Raw genomic sequence first — 23,764 nt, 5'->3', positions numbered from 1 at the left:
TACATCGAAGGGTCTTGGGCTAGATTCCCCCTCAGGGCACACACCCAGGTTGGGGGTTTGATTCCCCAATCTTACTACCATAGTTTAGAAGGCTATTTTATTAGCATTGACTTATAGAAAAACAGTACTTGATTCTAACATAGTTAATCATTAGAAAACTTGTTAGCTTATAAAAATGGGATCTATAGAAAACCTTTCAGGAACACTAGTATTCTCTGTATTACTTTTTACTAACCAATTATGATTCAAGCTTTGCAAAATAATTTGCTAATGTTTTTATTATGACTTCATTATACTGTATTGCATTTGGTTCATATTTGATATTTAACATTATTCCAGAAGAACAACAATGAAGCACCTGATGATCTGTTTATATTCTATGCCTGGTCTGGCAAGATTACTTCCTGATTGTTACATGTACCTGTGCTTGTACCTGATTGTTACATGTAACACCCTTTAGCTTCCTCTGGACTTTTTTTTTTTTTTTAATGTGGTATGTGCTCTAGCTAAACAGTGTGTACAACACTGCCATCTCATGCCCACAAATGTTAATACAGGAGTGAGGTTGGCATAGGGACTAAGTGTAGTTGACAGATTTTACTTAGTATAAATATTTTATTTGAAATCTATTTAATATTAAGCATCTATGAAATATAAATAATTGCAGAAATGAATTCTGCCTTTCACATTTATTGTACTTGGCATTCTTTTCTCCTTTAAATAAACTCTCAATTACCATTTATACTTATAGTATATATAAACATTTGGTATTTAACATCTTGTTTCCTTTATTAGACTTGTTTCTAAGTTACCACAAAACATAAACAGGTTCTTGATTAGATTGTTATTTTAAACTCCCTTATTTTGCCTGTCCTCCCCCCCACCCCATCAATTGTATAATCTTTTACCTCATATTTCAAAACATCAAAATTCCCCTTCTGCATCCTTCCTCAGAACCATCTCCAGCAGATCTGGGAGGAATTAAACCGGGTGTGCCACAAACATACAACCGTTTTTTTGTTTTGTTTTTCATACAACCGTTTTCTTAATGAAATATGAGAATATTGAACTTAAAGGCACATCTAACCAAAGAGCATCAGGCCTCTTGTTTCTGAAGGAGCTGTGTTTTTTTTGAGGGGTTCTGTAGGTCACAGGGCAGGGAATCTGTGACCAAGTGTCTTGCTCCAGCAATTGCATCCCTTCTGCCGGAGTGACCATGTTGGAGGGAGCCTGCAGAGCTGACTGTCAGCATCTGAGCTTAGGGTTGTGTTTAGGGTGGGACCTCACTGCGCGGCTCCAGCCAGCTGTATCCCAAGGTAAATGTTAGGGGGCAATCAGTTTTACTTATTGAAGTCAACATAAAAAAGTAAATAGCTGGGGAAGTGACACCTAGAAGAAAAGATGAAAATAAAAAGAGTGCAAAGGCTGCCTTTATCATTCATGGTTTTCTGCATTTTAGTTGAGAATATACGTGGTTTTAAACGTTCTCTTGGGACCTACATTCCTACAAGAGCTTAATGTCCAAAAAGGCCTCTAAAGGCTTTTGTTAGCGCGAAGTCAGTGCAGAGGCCCCTGGTTTCTCTCACGTACCCTTATCCAAGTGGGGTGACGGTGGGAGCGCTCCGGAAGGTCGGGTGCTCTCTGGTTCCTTCCCTGCAGAGAGGAGGCGGTGCGGCCCCCCGCTGTGAGGCGAAGCGTGCGCGGTGAAGTGCAGGTCTAGGCTGCCGGCGAGGAGCCCGGGAGGGAGGAGGGGGCGGGCTCGGGGAGCCCCTCCCTGGGGGCGGGCCCAGGGCTGCTCCCCAGCCCGGCTCCGCAGCCTTCAGTTGAGATAAAGCACTTGCAAAACCGACCAGAAAGCACCGCCCTATCAGCAGATTTCAAATGATTGCTTGATAAAGGAAGGCTCTGCGCGTCTGCCCGGGTCACTTCCCTCGGAACCGCGCGGCCGAACGTGGGAGCCGGCCCGCGGCCCCTGCTGTGCGAAGGTGACCGCCGCGGGAGCCCCGGCGGCGGCGGCGGCGGCCCAGGAAGGAGCAGCAGCACCAGGGTGAGTCCGGGCATGTGTGTGTCACTCCGGGTGCCCAGCTTTCCCATTTACCCGTCCGCCGCGTCCACAATCCGCGCCTCTGTGATCCTGCATTTATTTTTCTTAATCGGGATAGGTCAAGTATTTCATGGGATTTCAAGGCTGTCTTTTCATCCATTTACTTTCGTGCAGTTTTTACTTGTTCCATCCCACGGCTGCCTGTTACCAAACAGCATGAATGAATGATGCAATCCTGCACAGGGGAATCATCTATGCAAGATTAGAAAAAGCTCCAAATGTAGAGGGGCAGTGTCTGACTTTGTCATCTTCTTTCCCATTAGAATTAGAATTTTAAATAAGTGCCGGTTTACCAGATACATTGTTGTAGTTGTAGAGATCCAGCTTCAGATTGGGAGTTAAATAATTATTTCATTCATAAACTTATTTACTCTATCTTCTGTATGTGCCTTGCACATTATGGTTAAATATTTGACCGGAGCCCGGCGTGTGGCTCAGCGGTTGAGCGTGGACCTATGTACCTACCAGAAGGTAACACACGGTTGATTCTCTGTCAGGGCACATGCCTGGGTTGCAGGCTCGATCCCCAGCAGGGGGCGTGCAGGAGGCAGCCAATCAATGATTCTCTCATCATTGATGTTTCTCTCTCTCCCTCTCCCTTCCTCTCTGAAATCAATTTTAAAAAATATATTTTTAAAAAGATATACTCTCGCCCGGCTGGCGTGGTTCAGTGGTTGAGCGTCGACCTATGAACCTGGAGGTCATGGGTTTGATTCCCTGTCAGGGCATATGCCAGGGTTGTGGGCTCATCCCCAGTGTGGGGCCTGCAGGAGGCAGCTGATCAATGATTCTCTCTCATCATTGATGTTTCTATCTCCCTCTCCCTCTCCCTTTCTGTCTGAAATAAATAAAGTCAATAAAAATATTAAAAAAAAACAGTGGTGAAACTTAGAGTAATTAAATATTAAAAAAACAACAACACAAAAACATATACTCTCTTACCCTGAATTAAAAAAATAAGTAAATAAATATTTGGTATTGGAATGAAGATCAGGGAAGACAATAAAATCCAAGATTTCTATATTTATTACAGCTGCCTGGTAGGTTTTCATTATAATAATGATCATGGTCCTGTCACTTTCATGTTGGTGAAACAAAGCAGTTGGGGTGTTTTATGTTGTGATTTGATACATACCTAATTTTTTTAAGCTAATGTTTTATTGATGTCTAATTTCATTCAATAATATGCACCCATTTTAAGTGTACATTATGATGAATTTTGAAAATTTTATCCATACTTAGTCACCACCACAATAGAACACTTCCATGACCCCTGAACGTTTCATAGGGCCTCTTTGCACTCAGGCACCCCCATCCCTAGCCCTCCTGACCTGATTTTTGTCATTTGTTTGTGTAATGCATTTGTTGGTGTTTTGTAAGGTTTCATATAAATGGAATCATATTGTATGCACTCTTTTGTGTCTGGCTTCTTTTGGTCAGTATAGTGTTGTTGTTTTTTAATATATTTTATTGATTTTTTACAGAGAGGAGGGGAGAGGGATAGAGAGTTAGAAACATCCATGAGAGAGAAACATTGATCAGCTGCCTCCTGCACACTCCCTACTGGGGATGTGCCCGCAACCAAGGTACATGCCCTTGACCGGAATCGAACCTGGGACCCTTCAGTCCGAAGCCGACGCTCTATCCACTGAGGCAAACTGGTTAGGGCCAGTATAGTTTTTAAAAATATTTATCGATTTTATAGCAGGTATCAGTAATTCATTCCTTTTTATTGCTGAGTAGTGTTCCATTGTGGGGATATACCACAATTTGTTTATCCATTTATCTGCTGATGGGCAGACATTCTAGTTCCTATCATGAATAAAGCAGCTATGAATACGTTTTCATTTCTATTGGGTAAATCTCCAGTAGTGAGGTTGCTGAGTCTTATGGGAATTATATGCTTAACTTTGTAAGAAACTGCCAAACTGTTTTCCAAAGTGGTTTTACCATTTTACGTCCCACCAGCAATCTATGAGTTCCAATTGTTCCACGTCCTCAACAATACTTGGTATTGTCACTTTTTTATTTTAGTAATTCTTCTTCCTTTTTTTGGTTAATCTTCTCCTGAGGATATTTTTAGAGAGAGTGGAAGGGAGGGAGAGAGGGGAGAGAGAGAGAGAGAGAGGGAAAGAGAGAGAGAGAGAGACAGAAACATTGATGTGAGAGAGACATCGACCAGCTGCCTTACCCATCCTGGGCCAGGTATCAAATCTGCAACCCAGCCCAGCCACTATGGTTCAGTGGCTGAGTGTCGACCTATGAACCAGGAAGTCACGGTTTATTCCGGGTCCAGACACATGCCCAGGTTGCTGGCTTCATCTCCACTAGAGGGACATACAGGGGGCAGCTAATCAATGATTCTCTCTCATCATTATTGTTTCTGTCTCTCTCTCCCTTCCTCTCTGAAATCAATAAAAATATATTTAAAAAAAACCTGCAAACCTGCAACCCAGGTACCTGTCTTTGACCAGGAATCGAACTTGAGACCCTTCAGTACGCAGGCCAACACTCTATCCACTGAGCCACATTGGTCAGGGCTCTGACTTATTTCACTTAGTATAATACCCTTAAGTCCACCCATGTTGTTGCAAATGGCAAGATTTCTTTCTTTTTCATGGTTGAGTAGATAGGTCTCACATCTTCTTTATTCATCTATAGATAGACACTTAGGTTGCTTCTACTAGTATATCTTGGCTGTTGTAAATAATGCTGCAGTAAACATAAGGGTGCATATGTCTTTTCGAATTAGTGTTTTAGTTTTCTTTGGATAAACACCCAGAAGTGGAATTGCTGGTCATAAGATAGCTCTATTTTTAATTTTTTGAGGAACCTCCATACTGTTTTCCTTAGTGGCTGCACCAATTTGCAATCCCACCAACAGTGCACAAGGGTTCCCTTATCTTCACATCCTCACCAACACTTGTTTGTTGATTTATTGATGATAGCCATTCTGACAAGTGTGAGGTGATATCTCATTGTGGTTTTAATTTGCATTTTTCTAATGATTAGTATCAATGAGCATCTTTTCATATGTCTATTGGTCATCTGTATGTCCTCTTTGCAGAAATGCCTATTCAGGCCCTTTGCCCATTTTTTAAAATTGGGTTGTTGTTGTTTTTTTGGTGTTAAGCTGTATGATTTTGTTATGTATTTTGGACATTAACCCCTTATCGGATGTATCATTGGCAAATACCTTCCCCCCCTTTTTTTCCCTCTGATGCCTAAGGACTTATTCCTATAGTTGCTTTCTAGTTTCATGCCACTGTAGTCAGAAAATATGCTTGATGTCATTTCAGTCTTCTTGAATTTATTGAGGTCTGTTTTATGGCCTAATATGTGGTCTAGCCTGGAAAATGTTCCACGTTCCTTTGAGAAAAATATGTAATCTGCAGTTTTGAGATGCAATAGTCTATAAATGTCTTTAAGTCAATTGAGTCTAATGTGGCAGTATAGCCATTATCTCCTTGTTAGTTTTCTGTCTAGATGATGTATCCATTGTGGTAAATGGGTTATTAAAGTCTCCAACTATTGTTACCAGAAAGGGACTGGGTCTGGAGCAGGTCTGCCTCAGGCCGGCCTGTCGTGTGTGGGTTCTTGACTTCCTGCAGGCAAGATTTCACAACACCAGTCCAGGTGATTTTGAGAGTACATTTATTAAAGCTGGGGACAGTGAAGCAAGGAAGGGCCTAGGACAGAAGCAGCAACAGGCGAGGGACTGGCTGGGGAAATGAGCCTAGGCCGGGCTGCTTTGGCTCATTAAGAAGTCAGAGACGACACAACTAGACACAGTTTGGAAGAGCTTCCCAGCAGAAGGCACAACAATGGCTGTGCTACAGGTCCCATATAAAAAAAATATATCCTTGGCTGTTGGTTCTTCAGTGAAAATCCAAGGGACACCTGCCATGTCTTTCAGTATGGGCCCAGAAATGCAGGTGGATTTCCACACTGGAAATGAAGTGGACTCAGACATTGCCCTCCAATTCCGAGTGTACTTTGGCAAACAAGTGGTGATGAACAGCCGTCAGGGTGGGAACTGGGGTGAAGAAGTGAAATCCTCTGCTATGCACTTTGAACTGTGCATCTCAGTGCAGTCAAAGGAGTACCAGGTATCAGTAAATGGTCGTCAATGTTACACTTTTTCTCATCGATTTGACCCAGGATCTGTGAAGATGATGCAGGTGTGGAGAGGTGTCTCCCTGACCTCAGTGATTATCGGTTAGAGAAGGATGTGACCAGACACCCCACTGTCAAGGAGATCCCTCCACCTAAGTGACTCTGTGATTCCCAGAGCTCACTAACAACATGGGTTCTCACCCTTCCCCATACTTGGTCATTAAAATTCCTGAAAACATTAAAAAAAAAAAAAAAGTCAGAGACAAGAGGGCCTTGGGGACAGGGACCGGGGGATAGCCCGGACGAGCTGTCGCTGCCCGTGGCTCCTGGTTGCAAGTCTCCTGGAGTCCCTTAGAGTTTAGGAGATGCACGCCTGTAGGGGAAGAAGATGGGAAGGGAAAAGTGCGGGCGTCTTCCTGGGAAGGAGGGCACTTGTGCTGGGACCTTCAGCTGAGGAGTTTTCAAGGCTGGGGGTGTAGGGGAGGTCTTAGGGGAGGATCTCAATAGAATATTCGTAGCTTTATGCTGATGCACCAAAAGGAGATTTCCCCCCCTTAACTTCATCAGTCCTTGGGTGTGGTTGGCAATGGCACTGATTGGATTTCTGCTATTTCCCTGAGTAGGGTGATTTAAGCAATTTATCCTCTTGTTGGGGGAGGAATGTAAACCATTTACTCTTTTTTTGTTGTTGTTACTCATCACCCAAGAATATTTCTTCCGCCCTGGCTGGTTTGGCTCAGTGGAGAGAACATCGGCCTTCAAACTGAAGGGTCCTGGGTTCGATTCCGGTCAGGGGCACATGCCCGGGTTGCTGGCTTCATCCCCAGTGTGGGGCATGCAGGAAGCAGCCAGTCAATGATTTAAAAAAAAAAGAATATTTCTTCCATTGATTTTTAGAGAGAGTGGAAGGGAGTGAGAGAGACAAAATCATCCATGTGAGAGAGACACATCGACTGGTTGCCCTTGACTGGAATGGAACCCGAGACCCTTCACTGGCCGACGCTCTAACCGCTGAACCAAACCGGTTAAGGCTAAACCGTTCGTTCTTAAGTGTCCTTGGTTACAGAAGACAGGATTTTGCGATTTACTAGATTGCTGTAAACTGCTTGGCAGTTTAACTATGTCTCAGTTTCCCTAGTCCACTTGTCCTGGCTTACTAGCCAGTCTCAAGAGGTTGAGTACCCTGAACCCCTTTTGAGCTCTGTAAGGGCCGTATTTGAGCCTTGTGAATCGTTTTCATTCTGGCTCCCTTCCTTTCCAATCTCACCTTTGCTTTTCCTGGCCTCGTGTTCTTAAATGTGTCCTTTTATCTTTTGGTTTTCCTCGTAGATTTTGCACTTTTACCCACATCTATTTGCAGTTTTAATTAGGAGGACTGTAATTCAAGTGGTAGGCTTTGTTCCCCTGCTGGCAGCGGGGCGTCTCTGCCTGTTCTTGGAATGCCGAGCACTTTGACTCCTCAGTTAGAAGACAGCAGGGGCTGTTCTGTAGCGTCTACAAAGTACCCTGTGGGCGTTTGCATTTTGCTCTCCCAGTGGGTCCTCTTTCCCTTTTCCTCTCCTTTGGACCCTGCTACTCAGAGGTAGGTAATGCCCTGTCGCACCTGAAGCTTTTGCAGAGTCAAAGCCACAGAAAGGAATGTGTTTCACCCCTGTCTGGTGCTGGAAGGAGGCAGAGGTCAAGTGTGTCCCGAAGAAAGCAGTCTTGGGAAACAGTCCTCGGAGGAGGGAGAGTGAAGCCAGACAGTCTCCCTCTTTCTAATCATGTGTCTGGACCTTGGTGTTCATTTCCTTGTACTTTGTTTCTAGGCTCTTTTTGCTCTTGCAGAACTCACAGGATCTCAAAGAAATTTGCAGTCAGAACCTTAGGCTGCATTTTTGCTGAGGAAAGAAGCAGGAAGAGAAGAGCGTCTCCTAGGAAGCCAGCACTGGAGGAACGTGAGTCGGATTTGTCTTTTGTTGTTGCTCTTATGTGTTTGTCTACCAGTTAAGTAGTCTACTCACAGTTTTAAATTTTAAAAATTGTCTGCTGCAACGTTTGTGGAACGCATCAAATCTCAGGTTCCCCCTTTTTTATCCTAAAATGTACTATAAATGGGACCCCTAGTCCGAGTTACAGGGAATACATTTTTAAAAATATTTTTTTATTGATTTCAGAGAGGAAGGAAGAGGGAGAGAAACATCCATGATGAGAGAATCATTGACTGGCTGCCTCCTGCACACCCCACGCTGCGGATTGAGCCCTCAACCTGGGCATGTGCCCTGACCGGGAATCACACCGTGACGTCCTGATTCATAGGTCAACGCTCAACCACTGAGCCACGCCGGCTGTGCTACCGGGAATAATTTTGACTCTCCTCTGATCCAGAAGCTTCTCAGACTCCTTTGTTCATTGTTTCAGCTGCCTAAAGGGCCTGAAACAGACTCACCCCTCCTGCCATATTGGCTATATTCCAATAACACTTTATTTATGGATCCTGAATTTTGAATTTCATGTAACTTTCATGTGCCTATAAAAAAGAAATAATCAGAGTCACTTTAAAATGGAGTTGGAGCTGTCATCCCAGAGGGACTGTCTTGCTCACCTTATGTCTCAAGCCTTTGTAATGTTAAAACTGGGCAAAATAACCTTTGGACTGGGCCTAAAGCAGCATTGTGTCCCCAGCATTGTGTCCACAATATCACGGTATGATATTGTGACTTCAGTGACTGACCAGAATGAAAATTAACAACATTCTTTAGAATTAGCGCCACTATGTTAGCTTGTCTGCACCTATAGAAATTCCTTCTGTTGATGTAATCACTCTCCTTTCCTTTCTCATAAATACTCCTTGACTTCTAATCGGAACACTATTTAGGTTTCTTTTTGAATCAGTGCTTCCCCAATAGCTATTCTTTTGATCTCAAATGCTTGTTGCCTTTCACTCTGGCCTTTTATCTTTAGGTGACATGTCACAAAATATTATTCTTCTGTTGATTTTTTTCAACTATTTTAAATATAAAAACTTTTGGCCTGTGCACCTAAGGGTTGAGGGTTCCATTTCCAGCCCAGGGCACATACCTGGGTTGCAGGTTTGATCCCTGAGTCCCAATCAGGGCAAGTGCTGGAGGCAACCAATTGATGTGCCTCTCTCACATGATGGTTCTCTCTCTCCCCCCCCCTCCTCCCCTCCTCCCCTCCCCTCCTTCTCTTCCACTCTGAAAATCAATGAGAAAAAATATCCTCGGGTGAGGGTTAACAAAAAAATAAAAAACCACTCTTCATAGGCCATACAAAAACAGGTGGCAGGCTGAATTTGGCCTACTGGCTGTAGTTTGCTGACCCCTGGCTTAAAAGACATTTTTTTCCAGGTCAACTTTGAACTGGGTCATTCTGCCAAATGCATTGGTTAGAAATCAGTTAGGAAGTGAGTTGGCCATCTCCTGTGAGTCTGTTTTCAGCCGATGTCTATTCTAAATACAGATTATTCATATCATTCATGTGGCCTTGTTCATGACACATTACTCTCTTTGGGGGCAGACTGGTCTAGGCAACCTCTAGGATCCCGTTCATGCCCATGATTCTAGTCCGATGATTTTCTTAAAAAAGAAAAAAACCTCAGAATTATTTTTGAAACTGTCCTCCATAGCTTCTGCGATGCTGTGGTCTCCCAGAGTTTCTTCCTGTGACCTCTCCTTTTCCTTTTATTTCCCGGGATCCTGACTTCAAGGTTCCATTCCTGGGGGCTCTGTCCTCAGCCCTCTTCTCCCTCTTCTCCGCTCCAGTGACTGTCACCAGGCCATACCTGTAGTTACACCTTGACACCGGTGGCTAACACGTGATTGTTTAGCTCTGACCTCTCTTCTGGGGTGTACAGCCTTTCAAGGTTTCCCATTTCCTAAAAGTTAAAATCCAAACTCCGTAGCCTGACCCAAGGCCCCTCTTGGTCTGAATTCCTTGTGCACTGCCCGGCAGCTTTCAGCACGTTATCCATTATTCTTCCTCCAGGTCTTTGGCCACGCCTTTTTCCCCCGCCTCCGCCATCACTACCCTTCCTCCTGGTCTCCATCTCCCTCCTTCCTGCTCCCAGCACACACCAGATTGATACCCTGCCCTTTGAGAACCCACTCAGAGGGCCACTTGCCCCTCAAGATTCAGCTTATATGCCCGTGGCTCCTGGAAGCCCTGTTTCATAGATAGGATTAAATGTTTTCTTCGTGTGCCCATGGCATCTTATGTACATTTCTATTTCAGCACTTGGCTTATTGCTATTATTATGATGATGACAGAAACAGTTGCATGTTGGTTGAACACCAAATATATTTACAAGTTGTCACCTCAGTAGACTGAGTTGTTGGGAACAGACTTTTGGGTCTGCTCATCTTTTGTAGCCCCAGCGCCTGACGTTTAGAAGGTGCTTAATTTGTGTTAAAAAAATGAATGAGTCCAGGCTTTTGTGGGCTGTACTGAGTTTGATGCAAATCAAAGTACTTTGGCATTAAGTAGGCAAAATTGGGCCATTTTATGCTTATATTTTATATCCTTAAGCATATTTATCTTTTTTTTTTTTTTTTTTTTTTTTTTGTCATAGGAAGAAAATTCTTCTAAGGATGGTGTCCCACTCAGAGTTGAGGAAACTGTTCTGCTCGGCCGATGCAGTGTGCTTTGATGTGGACAGCACGGTCATCAGAGAAGAAGGAATTGACGAGCTGGCCAAAATCTGTGGAGTGGCGGATGCTGTGTCAGAAATGTAGGAGCAGAATTTGTTCGCTGTATGGAAGCATAGAGGAGTGCAAAAGAGATGAACTTCTGGGTGACATGCAGGATCAGAGCCACAGTTCCCTGATTTTCGTCCCTGGTTATGAAACACGGGCAGGAGGCTCTCTCTTCCATCACTGAGAGCTGTGTTGGGTAGTGTTCATTATCTACTCATCCACTTTTACCATACAGATATTTAGGGCAAAAATGTTGCTTCTGACAAACAAATATGGATAAGACACTCTCTTCCCTTGGTCGGGGGACAATGGCCGTCACTAGCCAAAGAGGACCACTTGGGCGGGTTCTCCAGTGTCCGGTGCTTCGTGTCGTGGTTGAAAGTGTGGCCTTCGTGGTTGGCTGGAAAGCTAGTTTGGGTTCAGAGTCTCTCAGTGGAGGCCTGGCCGAGAGCCCCTCCCACCCCCTGCCCTCCTTAGTGCTATCTGCAGTCGCCAGGTCATGGGCCATTTCCTGCTCAGCTGCGTTTGATACAAGACATGCCCTAAAATATTATGTGATTCTCAAGCAAACCTTCAGCAGTTTGTTCTCAGCCCTCGCTCTCATGGCACCATAGCCTGGCTGTTGTGCAGTGGGGCTCTGGGCAGCACCTTACTCATGGGTGGACGCTGTGGGAGTTGCGGGGGGCAGTTAGGCATGTAAACGTGGGGAACAGCTGCCTGGGCTGGCCTGACTGTTGGGTCTTCCTCCTAGGACAAAGCGAGCCATGGGCGGGGCCGTGCCTTTCAGGGCTGCCCTCACCGAGCGCTTAGCGCTGATCCAGCCCTCCAGGGAACAGGTGCAGAGGCTCATAGCCGAGCACCCCCCACACCTGACCCCTGGCATAAGGTAAGAGGAACCCTGGTCTGGGTATATTGTCTATCAGCACCTGCATTTTGGGGTGCATCCTTCTGAGGGCACCTCACCATTCCTTTATTTATTCTTTTAATGGGAACAATATAATAAGTTTAATTTCAAAACATTTTTTTACTGTTGACGCTATTATAGATGTCCCCCATTTCTCTGCCCCCCTTTGCCCACTTCTAGCCCGCCCCCCCCCCCTGGCCATCACCACATTGTCAATGGGCGGTGCATATATGTTCCTTGGCTAATCTCTTCACCATCTTTCCTGTCCCCCCTCACCATTACTTTGGAGTTCCCTTTCATGTGGTTCTTTTGCCACTTTTATAAGTGACCCTGCCCATGTCTGCCTTCCCTCTCTCCCTAAGGAGAGATTGAGTCTCCTCTTCATCTTGTGCTTCTCGGTCTAAGGGCAGAATACAGTTGCGAAATGGTTTCCTAAAACAGTCAGGTCCCACCCTTTAATGTATAAGTGCATTTAGAAAAACATACATAAAACATTAATTCACCAGGCAATATACTTTGTCCGATGTACCTTGGACAAACGCATTCATGAGAAAAAATACATAGAGATTTTAGATTCCTTTTTATGTTTTCTCTTTTGTATTAACCAGTGTTTGGTATTTCATATTTCTTTTTTGCAGGGAGCTAGTAAGTCGCCTACAAGAGCGAAATGTTCAGGTTTTCCTAATATCTGGTGGCTTTCGGAGCATCGTAGAGCACGTTGCTTCCAAGCTTAATATCCCATCAACCAATGTATTTGCCAATAGGCTGAAATTCTACTTTAATGGTAAGACTTGAATGGTAACATTTCCCCTTTCTCATCAATATTCTAGGTCAGTGGTCGCAAACTCATTAGTCAACAGGGCCAAATATCAACAGTACAACCATTGAAATTTCTTTTGAGAGCCAAATTTTTTAAACTTAAACTTCTTCTAATGCCACTTCTTCAAAATAGACTCGCCCAGGCCATGGTATTTTGTGGAAGAGCCACACTCAAGGGGCCAAAGAGCCGCATGTGGCTCGCGAGCCGCAGTTTGCCAACCACGGTTCTAGGTAATGTCTGCTGGAATGCAACCTAAGCGAAGAGTCATCAGGGTTAAATACTGAGATAAAGAATTCTCTCGACTGATATATTTTGCTGCTTGGAATCCTTTGCTCAGCAAAATACACTTAGGGCATCATCTCTCCTAGCTTTGATGTTCATATAGTCATCTATCAGGATGCAAATGCCTGCACTTTATAAACTGTTAATTGCCATGTGAGTCACATGACTTATTTTGTTATGCATTATATTTCCGTTTTATGAGAGCTCTCGTGTGTTTGAACCAATTTAGACTCAGGAAGGAGAGTTCACTTGTTAGTAAGTCACTGCAGTGCAGCTGCCTCTGGAGGTGCCTCTGGCCCCTTTAAGGACCATTATGGAGTCACAGCTGTAGTTTCTATTATCTTTTTTTGTTGTTAATCCTCACAACAAGGATATTTTTCCGTTGATTTTTAGAGAGAGTGGAAGGGAGGGGGAGAGACACAGAGAGAGAAACATCGGTGTGAGAAAGACACATCAATTGGTTGCCTCCCACATGCGCCCCGACTGGCGCCAGGGATCTAGCCTGCATCTGAGGTACATGCCTTTGACGCTCTAACACTGAGCAAACCGGCTAGTTTTCTATTATCTTAAGATGTCTCCAGTTACATCAAGGGATGCTGACATTCTTAAACCAAATAATCTTAATTTAACAATTTAAAATGTGTTCATAGAACACTTTCAAGCGGTATATAAAGATCATTAGAGAATGAGTATAGTAATTACTGTAAGAATGAAATAATTGATCAAATATAAGTTGGAATCTTATCTGAGATGAAATTATGTATTAATTTATTTAAAATTTTTTAAATATATTTTTACTGATTTCAGAGAGAGGAAGGGAGAGGGAGAGAGCAATAGAAACATCAATGATGAAAGAATCATTGATCTGCTGCTTCCTGCACACCCCCTACTCGGGCTCAATTCTGCAATCCGGGCATGTGCCTTGATTGGGAATCGAACTGTGATCTGGTTCATAGGTCAAGGTTCAACCACTGAGCCACGCTGGCCATATTACTATTTCATGCTGATTGCTACCTTAACGTGGTTTGAGAATTAATACACTAGAAGCTTAGAGGGTAAAACTAATTTACCCAAGGTGTAACATAAAGGAGTGACATAAAGTGACATAAAGGAGTAACCTTGTATTTGTAATTTAAAAGCAAAGGAACCGGTGGGGAAGTCCGGGCTGTGTCACTTCACTGAAGACCATTCTTAGCTTTCTCAGTGACCTTTAAGTGAGGGTGTCATCTATGCAAAAAGCTGACCCTCGGGATACAATTCTGTGTGTCTAACAGTTTTAACTTCTCTTTTAAGGTGAATATGCAGGTTTTGATGAGACGCAGCCAACAGCTGAATCTGGCGGGAAAGGAAAAGTTATTAAACTTTTAAAGGAAAAATTTCATTTTAAGAAAATAGTCATGATTGGAGACGGCGCCACGGACATGGAAGCCTGTCCTCCCGCTGTACGTAATGAGCGTTCTGATCTCCTTCAGGTTGGACTTTCGTTTTAGCTGATTTAGAATTCAGTGGGACTTATGAGAGTTAAACAAATTAAATATCATCGGAAGAGAAAAAACAATAAATAAAACAAATTTAATCTTAATATACCAGTATAATCTTAATATAATGACCTTTTGCAAACCCAAGAAAGGTTGCAAATAAGGAACTAAACACTTTTAAAACGTTCAGCAGCCTCTAATCCCTGCTGCATGGCCACCTCTTAGCCCCAGTGCGCGCTCAAGTAAGTCAGCTTTATCTCCTCCAATAATTCCACAAATAGCACAGCTCTTGTAACTCTCCAACATTTTTATGTCCCCTTATAATTGATAAACTATTTCCTCATCCACTATGGCATTTAATCCTCACAACAGCCCGGTGAGGTGAAGTATTATGTCCTTTCCACTGCTTGGGAACTGAGGTTCTTGGAGGTTGGATAACATGCCTATGTTAAAGAATTTTATTCTTCTTCTTTTTTTAAAAAAAAATATATTTTATTGATTTTTTACAGAGAGGAAAGGAGAGAGATAGAGAGTTAGAAACATCGATGAGAGAGAAACATCGATTCAGCTGCCTCCTGCACACTCCCTACTGGAGATGTGCCCGTAACCAAGGTACATGCCCTTGACCGGAATCGAACCTGGGACCCTTCAGTCTGCAGGCCGACGCTCTACCCTCTGAGCCAAACCGGTTAGGGCAGGATTTTATTCCTCTGAATTAGTGATGTTTTCTGAGACCACCAGGAAACAGATGCTATGTAGCAAGGGCCCTAAATATCAAATGTGTCCATTTCACATAGGACTCTGCCTTTATCGTCTCATTCTAACTTAAGAAAAACGGGACCAAAAATACAGTGACGAGCTCTTTTACTACCTTACTTCCTGAGATCTAAAAATAGTAACTGCCTTTGTAAATGATTAATAAAAAGTGGTTAAAGCTCTTTTGGCAACCTTATAACATTGCTTGAATTGGTTCAAGATAACACGTTTTTAGATGATTTGCCACCACATCGGGTTGACTAAGTAATGAGCTCCGGGCTAGTGTAATGAGGAAAACACGGACATAGATGCAGTGTTCTCTCAGGGAGCTCCCAATCGTGTCCAGATACGACAAATCATAATGTCCAGATCAGGATTTGTAATTATCTTCCAAAATTACAAATAGCCTGACTGAACCAGGAGAAGGTGGTGCGCATGCAGGTGTGTCGCTCTGGGAAGGTGCTCAGAGGCAGCTGTGACCTACAGGAAGGTTGGCAGCCACCACACGTGGGCCTGGCAGGGCTCCGGGGAGGACGTTTCCAGAGCGGGAGGCGGCAGGCAGAGGGGGATGTATCAGGCATAGTTCTGGGCTGGTCAGGGGCAAGGACCAGCAGGAGTGGGCTTTCTCTTCAACCACCGCTGAAGACCCCACGCTTCACCAGGCATTGGTGTTACCTTTAGGTCACGGGAAGCCCTAGAAAGCTTCTGGAGAGAGAAGGGATGAGTCAGTGTGTTAGGACAGCTGAGTTGGTGCTGGCATGTGGAAAGGGCTGCCACGGAGGCAGGAAGCTCAGCGAGGAGGTTAAATTAAAAAAAAACATATATATATTTTTTATTGGTTTCAGAGAGGGAAGGGAGAGATAGAAACATCAATGATGAGAGGGAATCATTGATTGGCTACCTCCTGCACGCCCCCTACTGGGGATCAAGCCCACAACTCAGGCATGTGCCCTTGACCGGAATTGAACCCAGGACCTTTCAGTCCACAGGCTGATGCTCTATCCACTGAGTCAAACCAGCTAGGGCGAGGAGGTTAAATTTAACCGGATGGTGAGAATCTAGTTATATTCCTCCCCCTCCCCTTAGTATGGTATGAACATTAAAATGAAGAGAAAGAGCAAGTAAGAGAATTTTGTGCTTCCAAATTAGTGTATATCGTGTCTATATCCTGGCAGAGAAAGAGGAAATGCCATTTTAAAAGACTTGGAAAAGGGCCCTCACCTGACTATATTGGCCCTGATCTCAGACTTTCAGCCTTCCAGTCTGTGAGAAATAAACTTCTGTTGTTTATGCGCAAAAACAACACAAAAACCATTGAGTAAAAGAAGGTATCACTTAATAGAAATTAGTGAAACAATATAACTTTTTTTAAAAAATATTTTTATTGATTTTTTACAGAGAGGAAGGGAGAGGGATAGAGAGCTAGAAACATTGACCAGCTGCCTCTTGCACACCCCCTACCAGGGATGTGCCCGCAACCAATGTACATGCCCTTGACCGGAATCGAACCTGGGACCTTTCAGTCCGCAGGCCGACGCTCTATCCATTGAGCCAAACCGGTTTTGGCTTTTTTTTTTTTATACATATATTTTTTTTATCGATTTTTTACTGAGAGGAAGGGAGAGGGATAGAGAGCTAGAAACATCGATGAGAGAGAAACATCGACCAGCTGCCTCCTGCACACCCCCTACCGGGGATGTGCCCGCAACCAATGTACATGCCCTTGACCGGAATCGAACCTGGGACCCTTCAGTCCGCAGACCGATGCTCTATCCACTGAGCCAAACCGGTTTCAGCAATAATATAACTTTTTAAAAACATATATATTTTTATTGATCTCAGAGGGGAAGGAAGAAGGAGAGAGAAATAGAAACATCAATGATGAGAATCATTGATTGGCTGCCTCCTGCACACCCCACACTGGGGATGGAGCCCACAATCCAGGCATGTGCCCTGACCGAGAATCGAACTCTGACCTCCTGATTTTTAGGTCAACACTCAACCACTGAGCCACACTGGCTGTGTGAAACTTATAATCCTATATAATAAAGAGGTAATATGCAAATTAACCCTCACGCCCTTACAAGATGGCTGCCTACAACCAGGCCAGCAGGGGGGTTAGTGAGGGATGACCGAACGACTGAACAGAAGGCTGCATGGGGCGACCAGGCCAGCAGCGGGGGGCAGTTTGGGGCGACTGGGCAGGCAGGCAGGTGAGCAATTAGGAGCCAGCGGTCCAGGATTGTGAGAGGGATGTCTGACTGCCAGTTTAGGCCTGATCCCTGGATTGGAGAGGGTGCAGGCTGGGCTGAGGGGGGATTCCATCCACACCCCCATTGCACGAATTTCGTGCACTGGGCCTCTAGTTTTAAATAAATGTAATGATGAAAAGTCCAACAGAAATCGGGGTTGCCCTCTCCTTCCGCCCGGGGCAACACCTCCCGAGGCGGGAGCTGCACAGGTTCCCCCAGGCACCCGGAGGGAGAGGCCTGCCGTGGTCCTGGTTCCCGGCCCGTTCCACGGCACACAGGCTGGCTTCCCTTTGGTCTCCCCTCTGAGGTTTCCTGGACTGGGTGTGATTGCTGTCGTTCAGAACTCAGACATTTACCGCCTGAGGCGTCTTCATCTCTGTAGGCAGTTGTCTTGTTGAAAGAGGGCTTCCGTTCTGGAGGCCCACGATGTGCAGGGGGTGGCTGTGCAGTGGTGCCCTCACTCACTCGGCGGGAAGGGGGCTCTCAGGGAACTCTGGAGACACCAAGTGACGTTGGCTCATGTCTTTTCCCACAAACGATTTATTCTTCCAAACGACACTTACTGCCCTAGGCGGCTACTGCATGTTTTTGCTTCTTTATTTTGATTATTTTTTTCTTCTTTTTAAAAAAGCTTAACCCTGCCCCTTGTTTTGTCTTCTTAGGATGTTTTCATTGGATTTGGAGGAAACGTGGTCAGGCAACAAGTAAAGGACAACGCCAAATGGTACATCACTGATTTTGTAGAACTTCTGGGAGAACTGGAAGAATAATCCATTTTTATATAGTTCACAACCACTTCAGATTTTTAAAAAGTTACACAGTTTGATACTGTTTGTTTACAATTGCCTACTGCAACTTAATGGATACATTTTGGTCCTGATTATTGGTACTTCCAAACTTTAGAAAGTCGCTTTTTTAAAAAACTGTAGTTCAGCATTATTATGACCATCAATTACCTGGAGAGTTTTATAATCTGAATTCTTTATGTATTTTCCTACCTTTATTTTTATTTGAAGGTTTTTAAAGGTGGAGAGTAAATTAAACGCCTTCTCTACTGAAAAGGTGGATTAGGCAGTGAGTTATTAGAAAATTAATATTAAGTGAATATTAGTTTTCCCTTCGATACATAAATAAAAGTTTATCCATGTATCAGAATGAATTTGTGGAGTTTTTATTTCTTCCTGTCAAATGTATTTCAATATCCAGTACTTCAAGTGTTTGAGTAGAAACAACCTCGAGGCAGGCAAGGAGCCTGGGGATGAAGTGGAGACCCTCTGAGCACACGTGTTCCCACCACAAGGCCCCTCCTCACCCACCCGCCCCCCACCTGCTGAGTGACGCTCTGGGCGATGAAGGATGGGAGCACTTTTATTATCACTTGGAATTTGTCACTTAGGGAAAGTTTACAAAGGTTTAAAACAAGCAAACAACGGAGTCTTAAACAAAAGTTCTGACCCTAAAAAATGGGTATTTGATAGCCACATGAAGTACAAGAACTGAAAACAAGTTTTACTCATTCCAACTGTAGGTCAGCACGTGCCCCTAAATGAATTAAGAAACTCTCCTAAGAGGACAGATGAACCGTTTCTTACAGGTGACTTGGAATGACCTGGAAGCCAGGTTCATGTCTATTCTGAGCAGTGCCAAGAAAAGGAAATTTCAGAACATGGCTTTCAAAGTATGAGATTATATGCTCTCCCTAGAGGAAAAATCCGGTGTGGATCAGTGGTTAAAGCGTCAGCCTGCACTCTGAAAGGTTGTAGGTTCGATGTCCAGCCCTGGTCAGGGCGTGTGCAGGAAGCAGCCAATTGATGTGTCTCTCACATTGATGTTTCTCTCTCTCTTTCTCCCTCCCTCTCTACTTCCCTTTCACTTTTTCTGAAAAGCAATGGAAAAAATATCTTCAGGTGAGGATAAAAAGAAGATGGGTTTAGGAAGAGGCAGGCAATGGGTACTGTGATTAAATAGAAGAGGCCAGAGGGTTTAATATTGGAAATTATTTGAAAAATGTGAAATATAACCAAATAATCAAATTTGGTCTAGTAATCAGGTAATTATTTAGCCAAATAATCAAATCGGACGAATCAGATTTCCTCCAACATCAGAGTGTCTATGGGAGAGACAGGAGATAGGTTTGGCAACATTTAATGAGATCGCCAACAAGGAGGCGCTTGTTCCTCCTGGTGAAAGCTCCCTGGCTGCTCTCCCAGAAGCCGTCTGGCGGCATTTGGACTCGGCAGTGCTGTGCTCTGGGCAGGACCAGGCAGGCCGGGCCTGTGAAGGGCGCTGCGAGCTGCCTCGGCTTTGCCACCACCCAGTATGCGTGAGCTGGAGCAAGTCCTCGCCGGGTGGGCAGGGGCCTGAGGAGCTGTGGCCCCGTGGGAGCCTGCCATCCACGGGGAGAGGCCTGAACTGAAGGCGCTCATGGAATTTGGCTCCGAGGAGTCTGATCTGCTGAGAAATCGTGATGCCCACAGAAAGCCTTTCACAGCAGCGACACAACCCCTCCTCTGGCCCACAGGCTCCCCAGCTCCCAGCCGGTGGCACAAAAGCAGCTCTCACAATTCCTTCTTTGTTGTGTCCGAGGGGTGAGTTTGAAATGAGGCAACAACTGCGCTCACCTCTTTCATGCTTTTTTTTTTTTTTTGGTTGAGATCTCTTTCTTTATTCATTAAATTAATTGTGAAGTTTTATAACATGCACAAATCTACTAAACATTAAGCAGTTTTTAAAAAAAGTTCTTTATTGTAAGTATCATGTTTTTCTGACTCATGGGGAACCGCTACAGAAGGGCTCTCCCGGGAGTGATGTATGTGGCCCCACTGGGACGGGACTCAAACAGGCGGCGGTATTACGTGGCTTCCTATCCCGTGACACGTCTGTCTGGTTGATTATCAACACGGCTTATGTAAACAAAACAGGTAGGAGCGGGAGTCATAAGATTAAGAATTGAAATCTGTCATGGCATTAAGTTGAAACAAGTCCCTCCAAACTTCTATTTGGTTAGAAAACCAAGGCAACCCCGTGGCCTTCAGCCCCTCCCTCACCCCCATCTCGTTAGGTTGGACGCCTGCTAAGAGCCTTCTCTCTCTCTTGTGCTTGGAGACAAGTGCTTCTGCAGGCCACCCAGGGAGGCTCACCTGCCTGCCACTCCCACAAGCAGGGGCAGGACGCTGGGTCTGGGCAGGGGCTGCAGGGATTCAGGTGGTCAGCCTCAGTAAGTGATGGCTCACATGAAATACGGTAGCAACTATACTTAGGTAAAAACTGCTGTTTAAACTTTAACCCTGCTATTCTGGCTTCTGCACTCACTCACTTGCTTAAACAATAGGGTAGTTACCTCAGCTCCAGATTGAGACCTGGAAACTCACAAAGGTCATTTTCCTGTGCCTGTGGACCAGAACCACAGAAGACTGATGCCCACGGACTCAGTGGCTCCAGGAGTTGACTACCTTTAGAGATTATTAACCCTGCTCAGTTCTGGTTTTGTACAATCTGCTTTCGCAAGATAGATCCACATTCCAATGTATTTAGAATTTAGAACAAAGGGAAATTCTTGTGGTTTGGACCTTTAAAAGGACTGCCTACACCTAGGATGGCACGGTCGTGAGGGTGGCCACCTGCGTGTGGTGCCCTCGCGGCCGTCCTGGCCAGTTCAATAAATCCTTGCCTGCTTTTTTAATCAATTAGCAGCCTCCGGTGGTCTTATTTTTGACTCCAGGGTTCGACCCCACAACATCCCACATGATGGCTTTTGCCTCAGCATCTTTATGATCAGGTTCAGAGTTATAGGACCACCAGTCACACTGTTTATTTCACATTTTCCAAGGTGTTTTTGATAGATCCTCCCTTCCCCTCAACTGATGGACGAGTATGACGTAAACTCCACCTGCAGCCGGACATTCCTGAACACCTTATATGGACTGTACATTGAACCACCAATCAGCACCTGCCATATAAGTCCCCAATCCTAAATCCCTAGGCCCCTAACCATGTACCTTACATGAAACCACCAATCAGCGTGGGCTGAGTGCCCTAAGCCCCGTCCCCTCTTTCCCTCCCCTTAAAAGGCACTCTCACCCCAGCAAACTCTCTCTCTCTTTCCCCTCTGGAAGGCGGCCGGCAGGGTGATCGCCAATAAAGCCTGTGTCCTGGTATCCCATGGTCTCCGGCCCTCTGTTTCATCTTTCAGTTTTTATGTTTTCTCGTGAACTTCACAACCCTGAGGTCAGCAGTATAGAGATCACGGTCCTTTTTTTAACAGATGGGAAACAAGCTCACAGCCGTTAACGGTCACATTCAGAGCTGGAACCCAGGCCATGATTCCACAGCATTCTTTATCTGCTTCACTAGAGTTAAGCCAGGAGCTTATTAACATTGTGATCCCAAGTGTCAATATATATTAATCCAGTAGAGAAATCTGACTTCCTAGAATGGAAGGCCTGTTTTGCAAAAAATTCAAGTTTCATTAAAAAAAAAAGGTATTTTTATTGAGTTTAGAGAGGAAGGGAGAGAGAGAAACATCAATGATGTGAGAGACTCATTGATTGGCTGCCTCTTGCACGCCCCAGACTGGAGCCCGCAACCCAGGCATGTGCCCTGACTGATTGAACTGTGACCTCCAGGTTCATAGGTCGCCGCTCAACCCCTGAGCCACGCTGGCCGAGCTCAAGTTTCATTTTTAATGGTCACTGAACTCTGGGAAAAGTTTTAGTACTAGTTAGAAGATTGTTCAGTACTTCGCTGCTCAGTTTCCAATACTGAACATAATTCTATACATGTTTATTGTCTTCCTTTTGAATTTTTACTGAGCTTTAGGCATATTAATTTCTAAGGATTTCTAGAACTTGCATCAAAAATAGTACAAGTTCATAAAAAAGATCGCAGACTAAAGCCCTGGCCGGTGTGGCTCACTTGGTTGGGCATCGCCCTGTGCACTGAAAGGTTGCCTGTTCCAATCCCAGTCAGGGCACAAGCCCAGGCTGCAGGTTTGATCCTGGGGCAGGGGGTGTGCAAGAGGCAGCTGATCAATGTTATGCTCTCACATCAATGTTTCTCTCTCCCTTCCTCTCTCTAAAAACCAATGAACTATTCTTTAAAAAAATGTGTATGAATAAAGCCCCTGCCCTGCTTTCTGAGAATCCCAGTTGTTTTCTAATTAGAGCTGACAGTCTCCATACTTTCTATTCCTTCCTTCCTTTTCTCTCTTTTACTTCCTCTCATTCCGTCTACTGATTCATCAAACATATTATTGAACATCTATGTCTCAGCCAGAAATCGAAAGTATAAATTTAAGAACAAAGGTTTTTTGTTTTTTAAAAAAATATATTTTTATTGATTTCAGAGAGGAAGGGAGAGGGAGAGAGAGATATAGAAACATCAATGATGAGAGAGAATCATTGATTGGCTGCCTCCTGCACGGCCCCCTCTGGGGATCAAGCCTGCAACCTGGGCATGTGCCCTTGGCCGGAATCGAACCTGGGACCCTTCAGTCCACAGGCCGATGCTTTATCCACTGAGCCAAACCGGCTAGGGCAAGAACAAAAGTTTAATGTAGAACTGAAAAAGGATCTTTCATAGGCAGTCATGAGAATGAGAGAGAAGAAGCAGGTTCCGGTAAGGGCGAGTTTGGAGCGGAGCCAAGTGTGGGTCTACGAGGCCTTTTAAAGGTAGTAGGGTGATATCACATGAATGCCCATTAAAAATGAGTTGGCTTATATAAGCAATATTCGCCAGACCTATACTCAATGAATGGGAAATGAGATCAGAAGTTTTTAATATTGCCTGAAAATTAATAGTGGTACAAAAGAAAACAATTTATTCTATTCAGGGGTTTAGTAAAAGGATTTCACAAAGTGGGCAGGAAATGCTAAAATAAAGTGATACTCTGATAAATTAGCTTCACCAGCAAACTGCTTTTCAACAGTTTTTCTACCTCTTCAATTGCCAGTGATCACTTTCTTTCACACCCGTAGCAACATTAGCACTCGATGATGGCCTCTTTATGCTTTAAATTGTGCTAATCACCCATTTAGCCAGCAACAAGAGCAAAAACGCCCACAAAATTATTCACATCACCATTTCTTGAGATTTTAACTAAGGGAGGTTTAGCAGTAAACTGACTTGCATTCTCTCCTTTGTTTGTGGCCCAGAGATGCCTTTTGTCATGATGATGTACCCGCGTGAAAGGTTTGTTTAACAAGCAAGACATTTTTCTCTGAGAACAAGTTGGTCGAGAACCAAGTTGTTCGAGATGGGAGGTGTTTGAGAACCGAGGTTTGACTGTATTTTACTCTGTAGACTCACATATGCCCACTGAACTGGGACAAGCTATTTTTCAAGAGCAACAGGGTCATTC

At 44.4% G+C, this 23,764-nt stretch overlaps 1 protein-coding gene across 2 annotated transcripts; it reads left to right on the top strand.

Annotated features, from left to right (window-relative positions):
* The first annotated feature begins 1,822 nt into the window (after positions 1 to 1,822).
* PSPH (phosphoserine phosphatase) lies at positions 1,823 to 18,416 on the top strand. Of its 2 annotated transcripts, none has more exons than XM_079791159.1 (7): positions 1,823 to 2,047; positions 8,048 to 8,157; positions 10,791 to 10,949; positions 11,666 to 11,800; positions 12,457 to 12,602; positions 14,214 to 14,362; positions 18,069 to 18,416. In XM_079791159.1, the coding sequence occupies exons 3-7, from the start codon at positions 10,810 to 10,812 to the stop codon at positions 18,174 to 18,176; spliced, it is 678 nt and encodes a 225-aa protein (XP_079647285.1). In that variant the 5' UTR covers positions 1,823 to 2,047; positions 8,048 to 8,157; positions 10,791 to 10,809; the 3' UTR covers positions 18,177 to 18,416. The 2 variants fall into 2 exon arrangements, with proteins under 2 accessions (XP_079647285.1, XP_079647284.1); XM_079791158.1 differs by having other exon boundaries at positions 1,824 to 2,047; positions 8,029 to 8,157.
* The last annotated feature ends 5,348 nt before the right edge of the window (positions 18,417 to 23,764 follow it).

This window comes from Cnephaeus nilssonii (genome assembly GCF_951640355.1).
Source record: "Cnephaeus nilssonii genome assembly, chromosome: 2".
Classification (NCBI taxonomy): domain Eukaryota; kingdom Metazoa; phylum Chordata; class Mammalia; order Chiroptera; family Vespertilionidae; genus Cnephaeus; species Cnephaeus nilssonii.
This window is presented reverse-complemented; position numbering and strand designations above follow the sequence as displayed.

Excerpts from the sequence above, each read along its gene's own strand:
- PSPH (XM_079791159.1), top strand. The coding sequence starts at position 10,810 with ATGGTGTCCCACTCAGAGTTGAGGAAACTGTTCTGCTCGGCCGATGCA. Across the intron at positions 10,950-11,665 it reads GCGGATGCTGTGTCAGAAAT|GACAAAGCGAGCCATGGGCG; the intron begins GTAGGAGCAGAA and ends TCTTCCTCCTAG. Across the intron at positions 11,801-12,456 it reads CACCTGACCCCTGGCATAAG|GGAGCTAGTAAGTCGCCTAC; the intron begins GTAAGAGGAACC and ends TCTTTTTTGCAG.